Source organism: Ursus arctos, unplaced genomic scaffold (genome assembly GCF_023065955.2).
Source record: "Ursus arctos isolate Adak ecotype North America unplaced genomic scaffold, UrsArc2.0 scaffold_13, whole genome shotgun sequence".
NCBI lineage: Eukaryota > Metazoa > Chordata > Mammalia > Carnivora > Ursidae > Ursus > Ursus arctos.
In genome coordinates, this window is record NW_026622797.1 from 41631141 (window position 1) to 41648645 (window position 17505).

At 38.3% G+C, this 17505-nt stretch overlaps 1 protein-coding gene and 1 pseudogene across 3 annotated transcripts in view; both read left to right on the forward strand.

Moving 5' to 3' along the window:
• The first annotated feature begins 2144 nt into the window (after positions 1 to 2144).
• LOC113259663 (60S ribosomal protein L9-like) lies at positions 2145 to 8542 on the forward strand (annotated as a pseudogene).
• A 7960-nt stretch (positions 8543 to 16502) lies between these two features.
• Positions 16503 to 17505, forward strand: part of MAN1A1 (mannosidase alpha class 1A member 1) — a 162839-nt gene continuing 161836 nt past the window's right edge. Inside the window, exon 1 of one of the 3 annotated variants that reach the window (XM_057311113.1) lies at positions 16503 to 16608. In XM_057311113.1, the coding sequence (XP_057167096.1) occupies positions 16510 to 16608 (99 nt within the window). In that variant the 5' untranslated portion in view covers positions 16503 to 16509. Of the gene's footprint in view, positions 16609 to 17304; positions 17409 to 17505 lie in introns of those variants that run through there. The other 2 variants (XM_044386280.3, XM_026504714.4) reach the window with 2 other exon arrangements.

Genomic DNA, 17505 nt, shown 5'->3' on the forward strand with positions numbered 1-17505 from the left:
AAAACTGTATTACTAAGGACTGCCCCAATAGGAATGTGGTAAAATGTTAGAGAGTCAGAAATAAAATAAAAAACATACACAATGGTCCACACCTTTGGCAGACCAACATTCACTCATATACTTCTTCCCAAAATTACACTTCCCAAAATACTGTTCCTCCTAACATAATGTAGGTGTTACTTACGCCACAAAACACACTTCTTTTCCAAATGAAGATAATCCCGCATCTCTCATTATTCTACCCAGTTACAAGTCTATGAGTTTCAGGTAATGTCTCTTCCTCCTCTAGTTTCATTGTGATATATATTCTTTACCCTGAAAGCTAAATTCTAGGATTAACCATCATTGATAAGCCATATATACTCTAGTGTAGAGTATAGAGAAAAGAACTCTTCACCAGATCAGTGGTTTTTGGCTGAGAAATAAAATGTGATCTTAAGGGACTATTCTTCTATTTGAACTCCAAGGATTCTGTGATCAATTAGTCAATTGGCAAAGAAGCCTATAGTCACCCCCATTTCATACCTTGCTGACATTATAGTAACAGGCCCAGCATTCCCCCAGTGATGAGTGACCTATCTGGCTTCTACCATCTTAGGGACTCACTGTTCTTACTGAAATCAGGAAACCCAGTTCTATTTTAGCTTCTCCCATAGCCTCTAAAGAACAACCACTAACACCCCTTTTGTAATATGCCAGAGCTTCAATCACAGCAGATGTCTCAAAACCCTAGTAAATGGAATGTCTTCTAGGACTGCTTGAGGAATGTATTTAATGGACAGGTGATCAGGACACCAATGATAAATCCAGTATTCCAGTCTCCCAATTATTTGAATTATTTTCTCTACATTATATTAGACATTTCCAACATCTCAAGTTCATTTGTAAGTCTAGTTTAGTGTTACCCAGGCCAACTTCTTTCCATCACATTGTATCAGGAATTAGGAATCTCCTAAAACTGAACTCATATCAATAATTATATTCAGCCTAATCTAAAATTGTTTCTCCATCTTTGGTCACATACACTAAAATTCTATTATTATATATGCTCTCCAAATTACTGCCGATGTGAATTCGTAAAGTCCTCCAATATTTTGATGTCTAAGCCTTCTCTTTCCAGATTTCACTTTTATAATTGGTGTCCTGGGGCTTTCTGTGTTCTAACTCTGAATACAAGTCTGCAAATAATTCTAATTCCCTCTAGCAGCATAACCACCTCATTTAAGGGAGTAATAGTCACATGTTGATTCCATAAACTCTATGTATCCTTCTAATAAATCCCTCCCTTCTCCTTTTATTGTTGGCTGAAGGAGACCAGAAATGCTTTCTGTTATTTGCAATCAAAAGCATCTTATAAAATCAAAGAATTTAGAACCAGGAAGTAGGGTGTTACAGAAAAGCATGAGAGCCTCCTTGATGTTATAGGAAGATAATCTGGAAGTTCCTGGTATATAATGACCAAAAAGTAATTAAATTATCATCTTTGGTCACCTGCACTCAGGTACCCAATAGGGATAAAATCTGGGGGACATTGTTGCCATCACCAGTGAAGGATTTGACCAGGTCAGTGACTATGGGTAGAAGTTAGTGTTTTTAATAGCATTAGAATCTTTAAAAAAGAGATAATTAAGTTTAAATCCCTAAATGTTTGGCTTATGGTATGAACTAAAACCTGGGAACATCTGGTGACTATTCTGGAAGTGACTGTTCTAGTTCTGACTGAAAGAATCTTTCATCTCTGGCAAAACCTCGGCCAAAATCAGACTTTCATCATGCCCAGGATGAATTCTTTTGGGGTTGTCACAGTTTAATGTCCATCTAGTTCTCACATGAAAGTAAGATTGTGAACAGGTGGTACCAAAAGAATTTGGATGAAGGCATAGGGAAAGAGCCCTCCCAAATAAGTACCCTTGTCTTCTAAAGCAATCCCTACTTTTCTGACTGGTCAGGCTTGGGAAATCATCAAAAACTGAGGTCATTCTGTAGTTCCCAGAACCACAGAGGATCATAAACATCTTTTAGGAGGAATATTTTGGCCATAACACAAAAACCACTGCAGCAAAATACCATTATTACCCTCTAAGCTTGGAATAAATGCTTGCAATAAATAAAAAAAATCTTTGCCTTTCAATCAGTTACTCGAGATGCAAAGAAGCAATAGGAAAAGCCTTGATCAGGTGCTGCGAACTGGCTGCCTTGACATTGGAGAGGATGAGGACCAGGCTCTTCTAGACTCGGTAGTGGGAGGTTGAGAATCTCCCCTTCTCAGGACTGAGGAATTTCACCAAAACTGGAAAGGCAATGTTAGAAGGAGGGGAGTCTAAGAAAAGAGGTAGATGTCAATTAGAGATATGTTGAGATCGAAATGTTTTGAGACATATGAAAAAAGAAGCAGGTAACTAGATCTACAGATCTAAAACTGTGAGAGGCCTGGACCAAAAGTATTAATTTGAAAATACCTTATATATTGGGGTGCCTGAGTGGCTCGGTCAGTTAAGTGTCTGCCTTTGGCTCAGGTCATGATCTCAGGGTCCCAGTATCAAGCCCCGAGTCAGACTCCCTGCTCAGCAGAGGGCCTGCTTCTCTCTTTCCCTCTGCCCTTCCCCTCAACCCTGCTCATGCTCTCTCTCTCTCTAACTCATGTGCTCGCGTATGCACTCTCTCTCAAATAAATAAAATATTTAAAAAATATATCTTGCATATGTATGTTAAATTAAGCAAGGATTCTGAATGACATGTGTTAGGAAGACAGTGAAGATTAAAAAGACAAGTGAAGTTCCAGCACCGAGCCTTAAGGACATGCCTACCTGTAAAGGTCAAGAAGAAGATGAATAAGCAAGAAACAAAAGAATTGATCAGAGATGTGGAAAACCAAGAGATTGTTGCATCACAGAAATCAAGGGAAGAATGTTTTAAAAGCAGTGAATGATAAATACTGGTGAATGCTACTGAGAGGTGAAGTCAAATGAAAATTTAAAATTATCTCAGGAATTATGATGTGGAGGACATTGGTGACCTTCCTTAGAGCTTGTTTTCATGGAGTGATGAGGCTAGAAGCCAGACTGGAGTAGGTTGAGCAATGAGTGGGAGGTGAGGAATTGTAGACAGCTGGTGTCATTAACAACTCCTTGAAGAAATGTGGCTGCAAAGAGAGAGAAGGACAGGATAGTACCTGAAGGGAGGGGGTGTTTCATTTTCTGTGGGGTATTTTGGGTCTGTTTAGTTGAAGAAACTTCATTGTGTTTAAAATCAAAAAGGAAGAATGTAGAAGGCAAGATCAAATACACACAAGAGAAAACGAATAATAAATAGTATAATGTTATGGAGAAAGTGGGAGGCTTTGAAGTCCAAAGCACAGGTGGTGGGTTAGTCTCAGCCAGGAGGAAATAGTCCCTGTGTCGTAATGAGAAGGGAGACCCTGTGCAGAAATGTATATTTTGTGTTTGAAATAGAAAAGATGAGGGAGTTCTCAAAAGTTGGCTGCTATTTTCTCTGTAAAGGAAGAATAGCATCTGCTGAGCATGAAGGTGCTCGAGTTGAGTTTTTCAGCCTCCACATTGTTGACATTTTGGACCAGACAATTCTGTATGATACAGGTCTTTCCTGTGTATTATTGTATATTGAGCAGCAGTACCCCACCCCTGTCCTGCCAGCTGTGACAGTCAAAACTGTCTTCACACATTGCCAGAGGTCCCCTAGGGGCTGGGATTGGGGGCAAAATCACCCCTGGTTGGGAATTGTTGGGCTAGAGAGAGTAGAATAAAATGGAGAAGGTCTGAAAGGGTCATGTAGGGTGGGAGAGTAAATTGACCAAATAGATGCAGAGGCTCAGAGGGCAGTCTTGAGGCCCCCTTGACGTTGGACACAGATCCTGGTGCCATCAGTCCACCATACTGTACTTTTTCTACCAAGGCCTGGCAGCTGGGGCACAGGCCCTGAAAAAGTAGATGTTTGTGTTCCCCAGGGATTGAGGCTTTTGCCAGAGAAATGTAACAAAAGGACAGAGGGACAAAAGGTTTAGGATATTGGCAAAATATTTATTGAAATTATGAATCACAGAATCTAAGCAGGTTGGGGGGCAAAGGACAAAGGAAAAAATTATCTTTTTAAAGAAGAATGGTGTAGGGGCGCCTGGGTGGCTCAGTCGGTTAAGCGTCTGCCTTCGGCTCAGATCATAATCCCACGGTCCTGGGATCAAGTCCCCGCACTGGGCTCCCTGCTCAGCAGGGAGCCTGCTTCTCCCTCTGCCTCTGCCCCCCACTCGTTCTCTCTCTCTCTCAAATAAATAAATAAAATCTTTTTAAAAAAAGAATGTAATTAGTTTAGGACCTAGAAATGAAGTTTTGGCCTAAGCATCTTTGAGATACACAGACACGCAGATGCACACTCACACACACAAACCACACACATATTTCAAAAACAATTTTACATCATCACTTCTTCCTGTACTAAATGAAGGAAACGAGAATAAATAATAATAATGAGTTCCATTTACTTTGTATCCCAATTTCAACACATTGTTTCTGTGTTCAGTTTCTCCTGAACTAGATCTGAAAGCTGCTGCAATTTTATATTTGCATTTCAAATTTCCAAGTCCCTTATTTGCTGCAGGTAATGCATAAAACAGGGAGGCACTTATGAAATGATAAAGGATTCTGTCTTTACTTAAGATTGGTCACCAAAATGTCTTGAAAGGCTGTTGGAGAGCAGTGCCCAGCAGTGCATCTTTAGTTTTCAGAAAGAGCAGTAACACTGAAGAAGGAAATTAATAACAAAGTCTACTTTGAGTGGTGGAAAGAACCAATAAGCCAGTTTCTTTTAACTGTAGATAGCATGTGAGGGGTAAGACAAAACAACAACAGCCAAAAAACAAAACAAATCAAAACCTGAAAACGAAACAAAACAAAAACTCACAACCCTGTTTTAAATTGAACTAAAAACTTCCAAACAAAGAGGAAAGCAAATCATAACCAAAACAGAAAAGTAGCTACATCTTTTAATCAACCAAGCAGGGTCTGGATAATTTGAATCCATGAAGAAGAGTGGAAGAGGCAGGGTAGAACAGCCAATGCTGAGAAAAGTCCTCTTCGACTAGTTCAGATAATTCCTTCCACGTGCCAAATTTCTGTAGCTTGAAAAAGAAATCGCACCTGGAATGTTTAGCTGTTTTACATTTATGTGTTTAAAATTTTTTTGCCTTCATGTGTATGTTTTTTAATGACAAGGAAGATATGAAGTATATTAAATATGATTATCTATAAGGAGGGAAGAATTGGTTTCTTTTTTCCTTCATTTTTTCCCCAAATTTTTACGAAAATATGTCTCCGTACCAAAATAAAAGTTACCACATTTTAATGATTTGGCATCAAAAGAAGGTAAAGAAATAAGTGGTCAGCATAAACAGAAAACTGTAATGACTAGAAAGAGAAAATCAATGATAAAACCTCTTCCATTTCCTCTTTGTTTCCATGTTTTTAAACGAGAAAATTCAGAGCTTTAACAAAAGCATTACACATCTGCCTTCAAGGTCAAGTGGGAAAGAGAGATATTACTCACCACAAATAAAGTTTATAAAGGCAGGACAGAGGAGAAGGGAGGCAAACCAGAAAAAAAAAAAATGTTTATTTGTACTGAAAGAGAGCGCAACTCGGCTGCCTTATGAGATATGCCAAACACACTGTAATTATAAGAATTTTTAAGTTTTCTTCTTTTTGTTGGTTCATGTCTCCTAAATTTTCTATAGTAAATATGGATTACATTTGTGATAAGAATATAAAATTGTAGAAATACAAAAGGCAAAATCAATTTAAGAGGGAAAAATGTAAGTTTAATGGGAGTATGAATACTATAAGAAAGGAGAAAAATAGAAAATTTCTCAAGATATCCTGGTTTTTATTATTTCTTGAAGACATGCAGGATAATGGTTTTTATTTTAGTAGGATTAGCTGAACATAGAGGAGTCATATATAGATTCTGCTATGAATTTGATATGTCCTATTAAATATCCATAATTTCTTTACAAAATAGAATAATCAATTCTTCAAAATATTTTTCATTTAAAGATATTGGTGATGATGGGTAGGTAGATAGAATAGATACAAATTCTATCTCTCTGGTCTTCCAGTGATTATTGTATTAGAATTCTGATAGTAGGTTCTCTAAGTACTTAATAATAATTAACTAATATTAATAAATAACACTATTATATTAATAATTAATACTATTTAATACACATAATATTTTATTGAATTTAATTAATGTAATGTAATATTGAATTAATCATAACAAATATTTAACTAACGTGACATCATAATTAATATTATTGATTATTAATAGTTGCTATAATACCTTATAGTTACAGAGCATTTTCTGATATGCATACAATATATAATTTGATCTTCACAACAACCCTTTCGATTAGGAGTCCCCATGATTTTACAGAAGAAATTGAGGCTAAATGTTTAAATAATCCACAAAAATGAGAGCTAGTTTTAAAAATAGGTCTTCTGATTCTTAATCTAGCTCTATTGCCCCTGTATCATTTTGCTTAGTTTAAGCTGCCTACTCTGAGAAAGTTAACGTCTCCTGGAAACGTTTTGTTCACTACAGTGCTATGAGGTACAGTTAATAGTAATTTTCCACACATCAAAAAATATGAATGCTATTACTTGTCTATGTTTTACTTAATAGGAAAGAGTGTGGAGTATAGAAGTGATTCATAACTTAAAAACATTCACTTGGTTTGACTACTCAGTAAAAGTATGTATTTCTCAAGCTGAGAAATTCTAGTGTTTTCCTCTGTGGTCTTGAAAATGTTTCTTGACTTTATAAAGTATACTCTCTACTTACTACTTTTCAAGCTTAAATATTTAATAATTCTATTTAGTATGATGTCAACTTCATTTGTGTAGTTATTTATTTATTTATTGCTTAAGGCATTCCATGGTTCTTGAGAAAGATTTTTTGTAAACTAGTTCTGAAAGGAAAACATTCTTTTTGTAACAGCTTTATTCAAGTATAATTCAAATATCATAAAAATCACCCATTTAGAGTGTACAGCGCAATGTCTTTTAACATATTCACAGAGCCATTCAACTGAACATTTTTATCATCCCCCAAAAGAAATCTTGTACCCTTTAGTGGTGACCTTTCACTCCCCCAGGACCCCAACTCAAGACAATCACTAATTTACTTTCTGTCCCTATAGATTACCTATTCTAGACATTTCTATAAATGGAACCATAGCATATGTGGTCTTCTGCGACTGCAGTCTTTAACTTAGCATAAAGTTTTCAAGGTTCTTCCATGTTGCAATTTGTGTCAGTATTTCATTCCTTTTTATTGCTAAATCATATTTCATTGTATGGATATACCATATTTTATCAGTTGATAGACATTTATGTTGTTTCCACCCTTGGCTATTATAAATAATGCTGCTATATATTATGAATAGTGCTATTATGAACAGTCATGGACAGATTTTTATGTACAGATATTTTCATTTCTCTTGGGTATGTACTTAGCCTGGAATTGCTGGTTCGTTTGGTAACTCTATATTTACCCTTTTAAAAAACTGCCAGGCTATTTTCCAAAGCAGCTGCACCATTTTACATTCCCACCAGCCGTGTGTGTAAATTTAAAACACTTTTTCAAGGAGAGGGAAATGATGATGCTACATACACTTAATAAAATGTACTTAATGGAACATTATATATAGCCTATTAGTTAATTGAAAAATTTCACAAATTTACATTTCCTAACTTTCTTCTTACAGTAATTTATTCTACCTTATTAATATCTATGGAATAAAAGAAATCAGCTCTAGGATTACTTAAGTAAACTAAATTCCTGATAATGGCTACTTACTTTTGAAAATATTGAAATTAAATTCTTGATAGAGATATATGTGGATTTCAATATTAAGAATATAAAATAGGCTCTCTTTGTCACATCTACTGTGAGAATAAAGACCATTCTCAGCAATTAGACTGTTGACATTCCAGAAAATGTTGACGTCACTCTGAAGGGACGCACTGTTATCGTGAAAGGCCTCAGAGGAACTCTGCAAAGGGACTTCAGTCACATCAATGTAGAACTCAGTCTCCTTGGAAAGATGAAGAAGAGGCTCCAAGTTGACAAACGGTGAGAAATAGAAAAGAACTGACTACTGTTCGCACTATCTGTAGTCATATACAGAACATGGGCAAGGGTGTTACACTGGGTTTCCATTACAAGATGATGTTTGTGTGTGCTCACTTCCCCATCAATGTTGTTATTCAGGAGAATGGTTCTCTTGTTGAAATCCAAATTTTCTTGGGTGAAAAATACATCCACAGGGTTCGGATGAGGCCAGGTGTTGCTTGTTCAGTATCTCAAGCCCAGAAAGATGAGTTAATGTTTGAAGAAAATGACATTGAACTTGAGTCAAACTCAGCTGCTTTGATTCAGCAAGCCACAACAGGTAAAAACAAGGATACCAGAAAATTCTGGGGATGGTGCCTACGTTTCTGAAAAAGGAGCAGTTCAGCAGGCTGAGGAATAAGATCTAAGTTGTCCAGCTATGGAAACAGCAAGATGCCAGATGATTTTTCAGACTTATTTGTGATATTTTAAAGATGCAATAACAGCTGTATTGATTTGGGGCTTTTTCTTAAACCAATATTCTTTCCAACTATTTGGCAAGTAAACCATTCAGAAGTAAATTGTAGTGTGCCAAGAACAGTAACAGAAAGAATAGAACAGGAGTTTTTTCTAGTAAAATTTCATGGAAAAGTGGTTTCAATTTGATTTCTTCAAGGATATTAAGGGTATGTCAGCAAGAGGAATATGGTACCAGCAACAGGCCACACCATGTGGCTGTTCACCATTGGATGTAGAACTTTTGGGGGCGGTCCTGAAGGTGTCTAAGTTTACAGAGGCATGGATTTGAATATTTGTGAGGTCAGTGTGCTTGCGTCACTTGTCTGGATACCAGTAACTTTTTGTGAAAAAGGAGCTGAGGAGTGGAACAAATTGATGACTTAATAAGTTCAATTTGTGTTCAGGATAAACATGGTGGTTATGTCCAGGATCCTCTCAATCTTACTCTCTACCCTACCTCAGCCATTTATTCCCATAAGCAAGCCCTTGATGTTTTGAGAAACCGATAACCTTTCCATAATCTCCTAATTCCATGTGTCACATTTTATTTATTTTTTTTAATGATTTTTTATTATATTATGTTAGTCACCATACAGTACATCCCCGGTTTCTGATGTAAGGCTCGATGATTCATTAGTTGTGTATAACACCCAGTGCACCATGCAATACGTGCCCTCCTTACTACCCATCACCGGTCTCTCCCATTCCCCCACCCCCCCCTCCCCTCTGAGGCCCTCAGTTTGTTTCTCATAGTCCATAGTCTCTCATGTTTCATTCCCCCTTCTGATTACCCCCCCTTTCTTTATCCCTTTCTTCTCCTACCGATCTTTCTAGTTTTTATGTTCCATAGATGAGAGAAATCATATGATAGTTGTCTTTCTCTGCTTGACTTATTTCACTTAGCATTATCTCCTCCAGTGCCATCCATGTTGTAGCAAATGTTGAGAACTCGTTCTTTCTGATAGCTGACTAATATTCCATTGTATATATGGACCACAACTTCTTAATCCAGTCATCTGTTGAAGGGCATCTCGGCTCCTTCCACGATTTAGCTATTGTGGACATTGCTGCTATGAACATTGGGGTGCATATGGCCCTTCTCTTTACTACGTCTGTATCTTTGGGGTAAACACCCAGTAGTGCAATGGCTGGATCATAGGGTAGCTCAATTTTTAACTTTTTAAGGGACCTCCACACTATTTTCCAGAGTGGCTGTACCAACTTGCATTCCCACCAACAATGTAGGAGGGATCCCCTTTCTCCACATCCTCTCCAACAATTGTTGTTTCTTGCCTTGTCTATTTTTGCCATTCTAACTGGCGTAAGGTGGTATCTCAGTGTGGTTTTGATTTGAATTTCCTTGGTGGCTAATGATTTTGAACATTTTTTCATGTGTCTGTTAGCCATTTGTATGTCTTCAATGGAAAAGTGTCTGTTCATATCTTCTGCCCATTTTTTGATTTGTTTATTTGTTTCTCGTGTATTGAGTTTGAGAAGTTCTTTGTAGATCTTGGATACCAGTCCTTTATCTGTAGTGTCATTTGCAAATATATTCTCCCATTCCGTGGGCTGCCTCTTAGTTTTTCTGACTGTTTCCTTGGCTGTGCAGAAACTTTTAATCTTGATGAAGTCCCATAAATTCATTTTATCTTTTGTTTCTCTTGCCTTTGGGGATGTATCATGAAAAAGGTTGCTTTGGCCGATGTCGTAGAGGTTGCTGCCTATGTTCTCCTCTAGAATTTTGATGGATTCCTGTCTCACATCGAGGTCTTTCATCCATTTGGAGTTTATTTTTGTGTATGGTGTGAGATAGTGGTCAAGTTTCATTCTTTTGCATGTAGCTGTCCAATTTTCCCAGCACCATTTATTGAAGAGACTGTCTTTTTCCCACCGGATGTTTTTTCCTGCTTTATCAAATATTAGTTGCCCCATGTGTCACATTTTAAATATGTTACCATGCTAGATAACTTAGCAGGTTTCCTCTTCCCTTGATCTGCTTCCTGCGGTTTTCCCCATCTCACTTGATGGAAACTCCAACCTTCAGATTTCTCGGGCAAAAGACAACGTTCAACCTTGATTTCTCTTACACACTACACGTTCAATCCATCAAAAAAGTACAGGCTCTGCCTTCAAAGTAAGGTACGTTTAAAGACTTAAAGAAATTAAGAAAAAGAGCAACCACATGGAATATATTGAAAGATCTTGATTTAAAATGAACAAACTGGACTTTTTATTTTATGGAGTTAATCTTTGGTTTGATGATAATCATTAAATTTTTAAGAAATATGAGTGAATTGGTCAAGTATAAATGGCTTTGAAATATTTGAAGTGGGGTGGGGGAAGGCACTGGATGAGGTTCTAAGTGAAACGAGATTACCTATAAATTGATATTTGTTGAAACTGGAAAAAATAAAGAATATAAAATAGATGAAAAGTTTAGGCACCTGATATTTCATTTCTTATTCATTACTGTTCAAGCTATGATAGTATCATAATAGTGGAAAACATTATACCCATTTAATATTTGGGAGAAACTGGAAAAACTAACAATCTCAGTGGGTGTTCAAAAAGTATTTTTATACTCTAAGAGCCAGATTAAGTATCTCAAACTCAACACATTTTAAGCTTAGTAATTTGTAGAAACCTTATCTGCCAGTTTCGGACCATTAAGTCTAACAGATATATGGGTCACTGGTTTGGAATTCTTCCCTTCACTTTTCCTGTGTTAATTTCAACATGTCCCTCTCATTCCCACAGTCGAGACCAGTATTAATTGTACTAAACAAATAGACCACCTGTCACACATTCAGTAGATGCAATTTGTTCAGGTACAATCTACAACACAGATCTGCTTTTACCTTAGCCCGTTATGAATCTATATATTGCAGAAGAATGTTCCAAGTGAATTTGAAAAATAAGTTCAGTGGACAAAGGACCATAGGTGAATTCTGATCCGTTTACAGAAACCCAGGGCTAAGACAAAGTTCTGCCTTGAAAGACAGTATGAAAGTCTGAATATGTAGTGCAAACAGCACAATTATTTTGCAATGAAATTGGGAAGCCAAGTGCTGTCGTGTCATAGTTGTAGATCATTCCTCCAAAACAGGAACAGGCACATGTGGTTTCATTTCATTTTATTTCATGAAAAAATTTTCAGTTGGGCAGAATAATGTCTTATAACTTTTCTGAGTTTATTTGGTTTTTCTGGATAAGTGTATGATCTTTTATGGGACAGAGAATGAAGAGGGAAACAATTTTTTAAGAAAAAGTTATTCTTTTAAAAATGTATCTAATGAATTAAAAACTAAGGAAACATTGTATATTTTTCTCTGGTCAGAGAAAGAAACTTTTTCCTTTCGTTTCACTCAGTTGAAATAATATACTCGCCTCAAGTCATAAAATTCAAACGTTTCAGATACAAGGGCTCCTAAAGGTCATTGTTGACATTCCCTGCCCAGCCTTTTTGCCCTGAATCCTTGGTTTCCTGATTCTTCAAGCACTGAGCAATAATATTGTTCTCTTCACTTAGAGACTTTGCCATCATTCCCATTTTCTAAAGGCTTATAGAACTATAAAGTTGGTTAGTTGGCAAACTTTTTGGTCCTACTTAAATAATGAGTGGAGACACTTGTAGGACCCACTGCCTACCAAACCTGAGGCTGTTTCCCTGACACCTCTAATGGATATTACTTAAATAGAGGACAGAACTTGAAAAGTGACAACCATGTGAGGAACCACATAATCCTAACCTTCTTGCTTCTCATGCTTTTCTTAGTCTTCCTTTTAAGAGTCCTCTAGACACTGTTCTTTGACTACCCTGGACATTAATTCCTTTAATAGGGAAGGAGAAAAATTGAATTAAATTTCTCAAATGTCTATTGTGCCAGACACATTAGTTATATCATCTAATCTAAGAGCCATAGCAATGTTACCAATGAAGAATGAGAGATGTAGAAGACAGGTAACTTATCACCCATGGTCACACAGCCAAGGACATGCATGTCCTCTATAATAAATTACTCTCTCGTCCAAACTTTTGCCCACTTAACTCAGAAAAATCTCTCCCTGTACTTACCTCTTTCAGTCCTTTTGTTAAGTCAAAACAAAATAAAAACAAAAACATCATAAAAGTAATTCTAGTGATACACTTGAAACCAAAAGAAAGCTTTACATAATGAAAGAAAACTGTACCTAAGAACTTCCATAAACTTTCTGACCTTGAAAGTAGGTTTAGAATCTTTCTGAAATAATCATTCTATCTCCTTTTCTTTCAAATAAATGTTTGTCCTCAGGCTCCAACATTCAAGATAAATAAAACACTTTCTAATTTAATGCTACTTTGATTACTAGCATTGCAACAGTGTTTTTCCAACATTTCATTCTTTCCTACAGTCTTAGAACTTTGTAGAGTAGACTACAACCCAAAGCACCATTTGCAAACTTTGTTTCTACGGAAAGAAGCACTCTGAAAGTTCCAAAGAGCTAATGTACAAATACTTGGTGGAACACAATGTTTTTAAGTTGGGGACAACTAATATTTATGAAATGAGCATTCAAAACAAAAACAGATGTTTCAACAGGAGCATGCAGGGACAGATGGGGTCTCATTGATTCAGCCTCCCACACATACACAAAGGTGATTGAAGTCCTACAAAAATTATCTATTATACAGCCAGTTCCAAAATAAATTGAGGAGTGGGAGAAAAAGAACCAGAGCTGTAGCTGTTGCTCCTCCAAAGACCACAAATATTACTAACAGTTTGTTTTGTAACTTTGGTTAATTACTAACTTCATAAACTTCATGTAAAATTCAGAGTTGCCCAATGAAGTATTGAAAATTCAAGACTAATGTTCACAATGAACTATTTTTTTACATATTACATTTCAGTTTTTTAAAAATAAAGGCCAAAACCTATTCCGACCTGAAATTTGAAGACAAGTAGAAAATCAGCAACAGGATAATTTTATTAGATTTCTGATAAATATTCATTCACCATAGTTTTTATAAAAACATTGTCACTCCCCCAACCCTGTTTATAATTATTACTATATTTAATTTTTGGCATGTTAATATAAAAGATAAATGTACCCTTTGTTAAATATTATTTTAAAAGCACAGAAATCCAAGCAGCCAAATAACTTGGGGGATTTCTTTGCACCTTGGGGGGATATCTCTAACCAAAACCAGCTTTAAAAAAATTACTTGATTCTAGGGGTGCCTGGGTGGCTCAGCCGTTAAGCATCTGCCTTTGGCTCGGTCATGATCCCAGGGTCCTGGGATTGAGCCCCGCATTGATTCCCGCATTGAGCCCGGCATCGAGCCTCGCATCGGGCTCCCTGCTTGGCGGGAAGCCTGCTTCTCCCTCTCCCACTCCCCTTGCTTGTGTTCCCTCTCTCACTGTCTCTCTGTCAAATAAATAAATAAAATCTTTGAAAAAAAATTACTTGATTCTAAAGATTTTTATCTTGAAACACAAAAATTTATAAATTATGAAAAAAATACAGAGATATAAGCATTGGAAAAGGAAAAAGTAAGAATTAGGTAGGTAGGCAAACTTGCAAAAGATACAAGGTACAAGTCATACTTTAGGACTAGCTGGACAATTCAGAATACACACCAAGTATTTAAACAGAAAAACCACATAGAATTACTAAGGTTGCTAAGTTTGCTTTAAACTATTCATAATGAGGGGCGCCTGGGTGGCACAGCGGTTAAGCGTCTGCCTTTGGCTCAGGGCATTATCCCGGCATTATGTGATCGAGCCCCACATCAGGCTCCTCCGCTATGAGCCTGCTTCTTCCTCTCCCACTCCCCCTGCTTGTGTTCCCTCTCTCGCTGGCTGTCTCTATCTCTGTCAAATAAATAAATAAAATCTTTAAAAAAAAAAAAACTATTCATAATGAAAAAACAGCAACTTTGTCACAATCATTTTATTCACAAAGATCATGACATATCTTCAGGTATATGTGGTGGGTGAGTATGGATTTATGGGACACAGTCAAGGTTTTATTTGGGAACCAGAACCGTCACCTGTATTTTTGCTTTATCTCAAGATATAAAACACTGTTTTTCCAACTGTGGAATGAGAAGTGCTTATGGTATTGAAATCAGGGCAAAGTGTCAGATTTTGCTTCAACAAAATGCAATTTCTAATTTATTGACCATCCAGTACTCCTCCTTTACCATGAATATACAGGACTTTGTGTGGTTGTTTTAAAAGTTTTTACATGGTTAATTTAGTCAGTATGTCCTTTCAAATACCTTCTCTCTGATTTTTTTTTAACTTGCTGTAGCCCAAATATGAGCACTCCCACATATTTCTCATCCTACCTAACACAGACTGGCCCCATTTAAAACATATCCTATAATCAACCACCCATGCTATTTTCTTGTTTAACAAATCATTAAAGCCAGGCTTCACTCATAATAAATCTCTGTTTTATAAGAAATACAGGTATTAATAAAGTAATCTTAAAGCAACCTTCCATAAAGGGAAATAGAAATAAACAGAGCAGTCACTTTAAAAGATGTAAACACAATATAGATAAATCAAACTTGAAGTTTTTAGGGGAAAAAAATCATCTTTAAGACCATATGCTAAATTTTTAATATTTCCACTGTAGGTGATGGGTTAAATGTCTAAACTGGTTTGGTATCAAAATTAAAGAGCGCCAGAAGCAGAATTAGGTCTACAACCCCCTTTCGTCACCATTTTAACATACACTTAGAAGTAGTTTTTATTGCCTTTCTGAAATACTTAGTATACTATCTTTAAATTAAAGTTTCTAAATATTTTTGTGGCTATAAGAAATAATTCCATTCCTAAAACATAATAATTAAAATAATAAATCATTCGGAAAAAGATCATAAAGGGATTAGCTTTTAGGGTATTAACCCTAATTATTATCTATCTATCCATGAGGTAAGTGAATTTTAAAGCTGTTGAAAATAAACAGTATTATTTCACACTGATTCAAACTTTTCAGCCTATTCACAACTTGCAAATGTAGTTTGAAATAAAAATGACTATTCCATCATTTAATTAAAAAAAAAATCGTTGTTTTCTTTTTCAGTCCTTCCAAACTTTGTTACCCTGCTTGGATATGCTGCACTCTTCTGGGCATAGAATTTCATAGCAGTTATCAGAATAACCAAGCCAAAAGGTCAGTTTTATTAAACAACAATTTCCCATTAACAGAAACGTTGGAGGTATAACTCATTTTACACAAAACAAATATACAACAAATAATGATGGTTTAAATGAACAGTTAAATGAAAACTGTAATAAGGATTTTTTATTTAATTTTGTATTTTCTCGTACAGTCTACACCTGAAACGACTGTACTGTAGGCACCTTCCTGTAAATTGCCAGCTGTTTCCTTTGTTTTAAAAATGGCAAGCAGAAACAGCTAAAATCACGTTTTCAGAGAAGGGGGAAGCATAGGATAAGGCTGCTCCAAGCTAGTTGCTACAAGACTGAGAAGTCAGTAGTCAACTTTTTCTTTTCTGATAACCCCCGCCCCCCCCTTTTTTTTTGCAGAAAAACTGGGAAATTACAAACACATTTTGTAAAATAATGCTGTATTGAAAACAATCTCTATTGGACCACGTCCTTACTTCCCTGGAAGTAATCACATCCAAGACTTAATTTCAACACAGTGTTCAAATTCATTACTTGAAACTATGGCATAAAACTGTCTTCTTTAAATGGAAAATTTGACCAACTTCTATGAGATAAATGAATTTTGAAAGTGGGAGTGGGTGGGGGAGGTAGACAACTTTTTTTCTTCAAGTGGGTGGGGAAAGGATGCAGACGAAGAAGCATCCTAAGCAACCACAAAACGCTGAGAATCTTAGGACGTAAAAGGATGTTAGACCAGAGAGCTCAAATGCTCTCCGACCACGGCTTCTCTACGGGGGACTTTTGGTTTGACTGCTACCAGGCACCGGGGGAATCCCCGTCTTGGGTAAAAAAAGAGGGAACTGGAGAAAAGACACGTTCAGAACGACCCAGCGTCGGACGATTCTCAGCGAGACCTGCCCTTCGCGGGACCCCTCGGAGCGGGCCTCGCACGGCTTGGGGGGCGGGTCCGAGGGGGCGGCAGGGAGGTTCTGCCTCAGTCCGGGCGCCTCCCGGGCCATTCAAGGCCAACAAGCCCCTGCGACCCGGGCCCGCGGACCGCGCGGGATACGCTCCCCGACTCCGAACCCAGCTCGCTTCCTCGCGCCTTGGGCCTCCGCAGCGGGTCCGGACGGCCTCCCTGCCGCCGCTCCCGCCGGCCTCGCGCCTCCCAGACCCGCGACCTCCCCGCCCCCGGCCGGGCCCCCGCGAGGTTGCGCTTCCCGTAAACTCCCCGCCCCGCGCGGCCCCCTCCCGGCCTCGGCCCCGCCCCCGCGGGTCCCTAAGCGGTGCGTGATTGGCCCGCCCGCGCCATCACTCTCCGGACGCGTCACCGCCCTCGTTTCCGAACGCCCGGAGACCGGCAGTGGTATTAGTGCTCGCGGGGCCGCGGTGGAGGGCAGCGTGCAGCCCTGCTTGCTCCTACTCGCCCGCGGGTCGGCGCGCTAGCCCAGTCGAGCGGCGACCAGGGCTGCGGGGCGGCTGGGCTGCACGCTCAGCCGCCGCCTGGAAAGCAGTGGCAGCTAGTCCTAGCTCCGAGATGGGGAGCTGGCGAAGTTGACTAGCCCCCCAACCCGCGCTGCGTCCCTCCAGCCCCAGAGGTGCGCTGCCCTCTCCAGGAGGTGCCCGCACGCGGCCCTGCTCCAGGTGTGCTCAGGACACCCCATCCCCCGGGACCAGAAAACTTCACCCCAAGTCCAAAGAGTGAGCTCCGAGGGCGGTGCCCGGAGCCAGACTCCCGACT